The sequence below is a fragment of the Physeter macrocephalus genome, chromosome 11 (genome assembly GCF_002837175.3).
Source record: "Physeter macrocephalus isolate SW-GA chromosome 11, ASM283717v5, whole genome shotgun sequence".
NCBI lineage: Eukaryota > Metazoa > Chordata > Mammalia > Artiodactyla > Physeteridae > Physeter > Physeter macrocephalus.
The window spans coordinates 87,322,969-87,331,246 of record NC_041224.1 but is presented as its reverse complement, the minus strand read 5'-3'; the positions used below and the strand labels follow the sequence as shown (position 1 = coordinate 87,331,246).

Below are 8,278 nucleotides of genomic sequence, written 5' to 3'. Positions count from 1 at the left end.
AGGGAGATGCAAGAGGGAAGAGATATGGGGACATGTGTATATGTATAACTGATTCACTTTGTTGTAAAGCAGAAACTAAAACACCATTGTAAAGTAATTATACTCCAATAAAGATGTTTAAAATAAAAATAAAATAAAATAAAAATATCTGATCTTACTGTAAAAAAAAAAAAAAAGAAAAAAAGAAATGCCTCCAGATATTGCTAAATGCCTCCAGATATCACCTCCAGATTTGCCCTTGTGGGCAAAATCACAGTGCACTGAGAACCACCGTTCTGGATGACAGTAAGACCTATAGGCATCAGAAGATAACAAGGCAGTTACCTTGCATTATAAAAGCAATGTCATCCCATTACAAAAAATAAAAAACAGAAAAGGGGGTGAGGGGAGCCCCCTCAAAATCCTAGTGCCTCGTGGCTGCATGGGCCCTGGGTGGACTGGGGGGCTCAGTGGCTCCCTGGAGCCGGCCTGGCTGCTATGGTCTGGTCTATGGCTCACTGCTAGCCAGGCCCACTTGCAGGAAGAGACAGGCTGGCGAGCCACCTTTGAAAAAGGCCTGCAAGAAACCAATGCCTGGTGAGCTGGTGGCTCAGCTGAGAGGTATTGCCTGGACTTGTGGGGTCTGATAAATAGCTAATAGGCTTCTGCCCTTTGGGGGCTCCCCAACACAGCTTGGGATCTGTGAGCCTGGTCTTTGGTATTAAAATACTGTGGGTAATGAGTGAGGTCAAGGTGCCTCAGCATCCTCGTTCGTGAAAACAGATGATGGCGGTTGCCTCATACCACAGCTTCACTCCCACGCTGCGCCAACACTACGTCTTCGTACATCAGGCACTTAGCATTCACAGCGCGCATTTACACACTTTGATGACAGGATCAGAACATCACAAAGCAAGCCCTCGAGCCAGAAGTTGAGTCTCTGCTCCACCCCTTTCTTGGACAATTTGCTCATCCTTGTGCCTAAGTTTGCTCATCTGCGAAATGGGGTGATGATACTAGTTAACTACCTCCCGGGTTTGTGGTGGGGCGTAAAGGTAGTGGGGTATGAAAAGTGCTTAGAACAGGGCCTGGACATGATGCTGGATACACCTGTGCTGCTTCATCACCCCTGTGTTAAAGAGGATCCTACTGAGGGCCACAGAGAGGTTTAGCAACAAGCCGGAGGACACAGGGCAATCAGGTGGCAGAGCTGGGATTAGACCCACATCCAGCCAAGTCTAAAGACAGTGTGCTAAAAGTCCACATGCCCCAACTAAAGATCCCGCATGCCACAACGAAGATCCAGCGCAGCCAAAATAAATAATTAAATAAATAAATAAACATTTTTAAAAAATAAATCAAGACAGTGCTTGCTCCCTGCCCCCTGGGCTGTATGTTTACTGCTGTATCTTGACAGCAAAGGCCAACACGAGGGCAGAGGCAATTCTCTTCCACGCAGCTGCCAGAACTCCTGTATTGTGAAAATCAATTCAACTCCAATCCCACAAACATTCTCAGGGCACCTTCTATGTTCAAAGCACAATATCCAACCTGGGGCAGATAAAGTACATGGCAGGAGCTGTGGAGCTAGACAGACCCGTGTGTGTGGCTAGGCAAGCTCTAAAGCGTGTGGGATATGGGAATTCCCTGGCGGTCCAGTGGTTAGGACTCAGTGCTTCCACTGCAGGGGGCACGGGTTCTATCCCTGGTTGGGGAACTAACATCCCGAAAGCCACGCGGCGCGGCCAGAGAAAGAAAGGAAGTGTGTGGGCTATAGCAAGGAGGGTGAGACCCCCCAGGGGAGTAGAGTTGGGGGTGGGGAGGGTGAGCGGGTCGGGCAGGGCATCACACAGGACTCCTCTGGCCTGGGCCTGCCAGAATGGCAGTATTTCTAGGGAAAGCGATGGGGGATGGGAGAGAGTAGGTTGGGTCTGAAGCACAGCGGGCGATGGCCGAGCTGAGAGAGAAGGCAGAAAAGGTAGGTAGGTGGTATTTAGAGGACCCTGGACGGTGGGTTGCCAGACCTTAGACAATGGGAGCCTTGGAGGTACTTGAACCAGGGGGTGAGGATGGGAGTGGGGGCTATGATCTGAGCCAGGCCTGGGGAAGTGTCTCTGGCAGCAGGGTAGAAGACATGGGCAGGGAGCATACATTGTGCAGCAGGCAGAAAACAAGGGCCAGAATCTAAGACCGAGGTTCTCAAGGGAAGTAGGAGAGGGGACGGGTTGTAAAATCTGACTTTCTGCCTTGTTCTCTCCATAGGCACATTGATGACCATCAGCCATGAACCAGGCACTGTGCTTAGGGATACAGACAACATCACTACACGCAACCTACACAAGGCCAGGAAGGAGGCATTAGTACTCCCCCTTCACTGATGAGAAAACTCAGGCTCAGAAAGTTTCAGTAACTTGCCAAAGGTCACACAAACCAGTCAGTGATGGAGCAGGAAATGTGAACCGCAGATGTGGTTCCAAAGAGCTGCCCGGTCTTTAGACCCCCGCCTCCCTCCTCGAACGGCTGTTAAGTGCCTACTCCGGATGGACGGCACTCCGTGTTACACACTGGAAGGGCCCGGCATAATCTCCAACAGAGAAACAAAAGCATTTTGGCACCAAGTCTGGATGAGGACTGAGATGTCCTGACTCCCAGGCCAGTGCTGGAGGACATCCAGGGAATTGCATTTCTCTTCTGCCCTTTCTGCTGCTGGGATGGGGAGGGAGGCTGGGGGAGGAGGAGAAGGGATGGGGCCAAGCCGCCCACCTGACTGCGCAGTGGGGATCTGAGTGTGGGCAGCTCCATGTTGTATCCCTGGGTCTCCCATCGGCACCTAAACCACCCCACCTTTCTTCGTGTTACCCTCCCCTTCTTGGTGACTCACCTGTGTTCTCCTCTGTCCTAACGTTTCCTTCTTTCCTATCCTCTGGATGCTACTGATGACTAAGGCACTGCTCCCTGGGGTCTCTGACTCTTCTCTCTGCTGCCATCTCTTCCCTCATGCCCATCCATCTCCCCAACGCCCCCGTTCAGGTTTTCTTGACCTGCTGTGCTCTTGCTCAAGGATCTTCAGCGGCTCCCTGTGGCCCACTGAGTTGCATACACAGACTCCTCCCTCCCATTTGGCAAATAGCAGCAGCCTCATGGAGCCTTTCCGGGACCACCCTGATGTACTCTGCCCCCTCCTCAGGGCTCCTTAATACCCTCTTAGTACCAGTGCTGTCCAATAGAAAGAAACATAACGTGAGCCACATATGTAATTTTAAATCATCACCAGCCATATTTTAAAAGGTAAAGAGAAATAGGTGAAATTAGTTTTAATGTTTTATTTAACCTAATATATAAAAGTACTACCATTCTACATATAATCTATATTTTTAAATTATTGAAGTACTTTATGGTTCTTTTTTCATTCAAGTCTTTGAAATCCAGTGCATATTTTACACTTACAGCACATCTCAGTTCAGACAGACCAGCCACTTTTCAGGTGCTCACTTGTCACCTATAACTGGTGGGACCCTACTGGACACACAGCTCTAGAGGTTTTGAGCCTTCCACATTCTAGTTATCTGAACCTGTGCGAGTTGCTTAGTGTTATGGGTTGAATTGCGTTCCCCCTCAAATTCATTTGTTGAAATCCTAACCCCAACCACCTCAAAATGTGACTTATTTGGAAATAGGGTCATTGCAGACGTTATTGTTAGGATGTCATAATGGAGTAGGTTGAGTCCCTAACGAATACAACCGATATCCTTATAAAAAGGGGAAATTTGTGAGACACGCACACAGGGAGAATGCCATGTGAATATGAAGGCGAAGATTGGGGTGACATTTCTCCAAGCCAAGGAACATCAAAGATGGCCAGCAAATTGTCAGAAGCTAAGAGAGAGACACAGAACAGGTTTTCCCTTGCAGCCTTCAGAAGGAACCAGCCCTGCTGACACCTTAATCTGGGACTTCTAGAACTAGTCTCTAGAACTGTGAGAGAAGACATTTCTGTTGTTTAAGCCACCCACTTTGTGGTACTTTGTTTCAGCAGCCCTACCAAATCACTATTTAGTTCAAGAGAGCCTCAGTTTCCTCATCTGTAATATGGGGACAAGAAGGAAAGAATCCTAACAGCTAACAGTTTTTGAGTACTTATATAGGCACTCTCTCCAGGCCCTTTTCCAATCCTCACAATAATCCTGTGAGATTGCTGCTGTCATCACCCCCATTTTCTTTTCCGGATGGTGAAATGGGGTACAGAGAGGATGAGGAACTTGCTCAAGGTAACTTAGCAGGTAAGGAACAAAGCCAAGATTCAAACCTGGCCCTCTTAGCTCTGAGCTAACAGCTCCTGAAGACACTTTTGGCAGACTGTTTTGTGAGGCATGAATGAGCTCCTGGATGGAGCTCAGGAGAGCATCCAGTGAGTAACCAGTGCTCAGAAAACAGGGCCTATTGTTGTGGGCTTATCTCCAGCACCTGGAGCCTGGCAGATGCGCAGTATGTGGGATTGAGGTGAACCTCAGCTCTTTGTGTTCTTCATGAACTTCCCCAAGGTGAGTTCACCCTACCAGGAATGACTAACCCTGGTGCCACTTCTAGAGTGATTGAGTTTCCTTTTCTTCTAGTGATTCAGAGAAACAGAAAGTAGACTGGAGATGTCACAACAAGTTGAAGCGCAAGAGAATGGGAGACTTGGTGTGCCACACCCATCTCTATGAGTGGATGGCCTGTGGTGGGTCTGCGAGCAAGCTCTCCCTGAGCTCAGTGGGCTCTGGCTGGCCTGTCCTTCAGGACCAGAAGGGCGCCCTGCCAAGTGCCCAGCCAGTGAGGAACTCCACCCAGGACCCATCCCCCATTTCCCCCACAGGGCAGGGCTCCCCAGAGGCAGCTGGTATAGAGGAAAGAAGGAGGAATCTAGCACCCAAATCAGTGTGCAGGGAACAGCAGGCAGGACTCAGCTTCCCCATCATAAGACCAGCAAGGTGGACCAGATGCCCCGAAGGCTGCTCCCAGACACAAGTCTAAGGTTGTCTGATGGCAGGAAGCCTCCTCAGGGATGTGATGGACACACCAACGGGTTTCTCATGCTCTCGTGCTCCCCACGCATGGGTGGCAGGAAATCTGACATGGCTGTGGTCACAGGTCACAGCTCCGGCAACCAGGGGAGGTGCTGGGGAAGTGTGTGTGTGTTGGGGTGGGTATATGTGTGTTGATCTGGCTGGCATATGGCCCTTCTCTTACCTCCAGCCTGGCCACAGCAAATGGGGTGGCCCCCTCCATGTTCTGAGCCGTGATGCCGCTGACGGGGGTTCTGTAGTCGGTGATCTCGCCCTCAGGCCGGATGAACTTGTCGTAGAGCACGGTGCCGTGGTAGTCCACGAGGCTGCAGCGAGCCAAGCCGCTCTCCCTGAAGGGCCCCAGCCCCACCATCTCGCAGTCCATGGCCACCACATTCATGCCTCTTGCCATGTTCCACCGGGACCCTCAGATGTGCTGGAGAGGAGGCGGCAGGAGGGACATCACGTGAGGGCAAGCTGAGACCCCAGGCATCCTCAGCCACTTCCCAGCCAGCCTACACCCTCTGCCCTGCCCTTTGTCACAAACACCACCCAGCACAAAAGGAAGTTGGCCTCTTGCCACCCCAACTGGCTTCTTCAGCCGGCGGTCCCAGGGCCTCTCTCTGGTCCTGCCCGGCAGCCTCAGGACCAGGATACCCCCTCCCAGCACCTCCCCTGGCTGCTACCCCAGAGAAATGCCTTGAACCCAGCACCCTGTCTCCCACTCTCACCTGCCTGCCTCTCTGGTGCCCCTTCTCAGCTACTGCAGTTACTCTTAGCAGTGACTCATCTCTGACTTCAAGCCGGGAATCCTGACCCTGTTTCAGTTTCTGGTTTACTATCAAGTGAAATCAGGGGCGGGAGGCCGGGCACATGGGCTGGGCTGCTTCATCTCCTCAGGCTGCCGGCAGGTGGGGAGCTCCGTGTCCTGAGACAGAATTGATGAAGCTGGCCGGCTCTGTGTCTGGGTGTCCCACCTTTTCCCCCGCCCTCCACATAATCGCTCAAGCCCTCCCCCTCCTTGGATGACGCAGCTGATATGGATGGAGTGGATTGCAACATCTGTCTTTCATTTCTCACCCTCTGCCCGGGGAATAAACATCCCCAGGACTGGAGCCCAGGGAATGTCCCACAACTTCCGGGGCCGCCACCAATCTGACAACTCGGTCTTTTTTTTTTTTTTTTTAATATTTATTTATTTATTTGGCTGCACCAGGTCTTTGTTGTGGCATGTGGGATCTTCGTTGCGGTATACAGGCTCTTAGTTGTGGCATGCGGGATCTAGTTCCCTGACCAGGGATCGAACCTGGGCCCTCTGCATTGGGAGCGTGGAGTCTTAACCAATGGACCACCAGGGAAGTCCCTCTGTGAGGTCTTTTATGGGGGCAGGGAGAGCTGGCTCTTCGGACACTGAGGTTATTGATTGCGAAGGGCAGGAGGAGGTTGGGGTGCAAGGGGGGCTAGCCCCCACTGCCGGCCCAGTAAAGCCGTACGGCCTCTATTGGCTCAGGGATGCCTCAGAAAGGGTCATTTGTCTGCCCTCGACGTGCTCTGCCTCCAGCTGGACTGACACTGTTTGAGGACAAGGAGAAGCAGGCCTGGAGGGAGCCCCACCAGCCTGGCCATATTTCCCAGGGGCCACGCTCTCCCAAGCTAGAACATTGATCCCTTAGATCAATGCCTAACACATAGGGAGCACTCAACATTTATTGAATAAATGAATGAGTTACATCCGGGGCAAAAATAGAATCAGCTTTAATGAGGAAATTGTCCATCATATACTGTGGTGAGTTGAGCGCTCCCATCTTGCCTCCTACCCCAGATCCATATGGAACAAGCTTTGAGCTGTCGAGCTGAATCTGACAGCCCCCCGTTGTCACAAAGATTTGTGGCTTGGAAAGGAATTTCCCCAGGTTCTCGGTGTTTTCACCAAGTGACATCCAGCTTCATTTAACAGACCTCAAAAAGAAAACCAGATACTGACGGACGTTTAAAGGATAAGTCATTGTTCTTGTTTGTCGTTCAACTGGTGGGAAGTTGAGTTAGAAGAGGTTATTTGGGGTTCCCATTCTGAATGAGCTACTTTTTCTTGAATTCAGGCTGTCTGGGAATTTTTTGTTTCTCAAATGCATAAAGGACTGTCACCCTGATTTAGGGGGAGATGAAGCAAAATTCCTGTTACTTTACATGAACATGCATTGAAAAAGTAACCCCCTAAAGATCCAGTTGGAGGTTTCTGTTTCTACAGTCCCCGTAGGACCCCATGCACCCTCTGGTGATCGGCTCACATCAACATCCCCACTACAGGCCTCACCCCCTCTTCCACTGGCCACCTCAGGACTCAGACAGAACACGTACTCGCCCCTGCGATTCTTTTCCCCACGGGTCCTAAACCTGCTCCGTGGTCAACTCCAAACCTGCATCTTCCAGTCTTCTCTGCATTTCTCCTTTTCTACCCACACCCTACCCCAGTCCTCACCTGCCCTACTTCCATCTTCATGCCCTGCTCTAAATTATCCTTCAAATCTTACCAGATTAAGTTCTCCAAAATCGAATCTCTTACACTGTCAGGGCACTTTGCTCAAGAACCTACAGTGATTTCCTGCTGTCCAAAACAAACAAACAAACAAACAAACCTCAACTCCCAAGCAGTCCCCAAGACCCTCTTACATGTGTCCCACCTGCCTTTCCAATCTCATCTTGCACCACTATCCAATCTAAGACTCTTTTAGGTTTTGACCTAAATTGATGGCCTTCCGTGTGTTCACATGTTGACTCCTTCAGAAGAGATCAGTCATTCCTTAATTCATTCATGATGTGCTAGGCCCTAGGGTTAGCAGGGGTATAATCAGGTCTGCACCTTCAGGTCAAGGAGATGTACAGTCGTGCTACAAGGTCAGCCCATCCCACACCTTCAATTAGCACCCCCTTCTCACCTCCTTCCTGCACACTGGTTTCTTCTCTGTCCCCAGAGCCTGGGTATTTGCTGTGCCAGTATGGAAAGCTCTTCCTCCAGGTTATCTATCCAGTTTTCTCCCTTTCCCTCAGGTCTCCCACCAAGGCCTTTCTTGGCCTCTATTTAAAACTACAGGGCTTCCCTGGTGGCGCAGTGGTTGCGCGTCCGCCTGCCGATGCAGGGGAACCGGGTTCGTGCCCCAGTCCGGGAAGATCCCACGTGCCGCGGAGCGGCTGGGCCCGTGAGCCATGGCCGCTGAGCCTGCGCGTCCGGAGCCTGTGCTCCGCAACGGGAGAGG

General features: G+C 51.1%; 1 protein-coding gene across 3 annotated transcripts in view; it reads right to left on the bottom strand.

Annotated features, from left to right (window-relative positions):
• Positions 1-8,278, bottom strand: part of ISG20 (interferon stimulated exonuclease gene 20) — a 29,739-nt gene that overhangs the window by 7,233 nt on the left and 14,228 nt on the right. For 2 of the 3 annotated variants that reach the window (XM_024114953.3, XM_028495283.2), the window contains exon 2: positions 5,209-5,460. In XM_024114953.3, coding sequence (XP_023970721.1) covers positions 5,209-5,436 — 228 coding nt within the window. In that variant the 5' untranslated portion in view covers positions 5,437-5,460. Of the gene's footprint in view, positions 1-5,208; positions 5,461-5,755; positions 5,846-8,278 lie in introns of those variants that run through there. The other variant, XM_007122477.3, reaches the window with a different exon arrangement.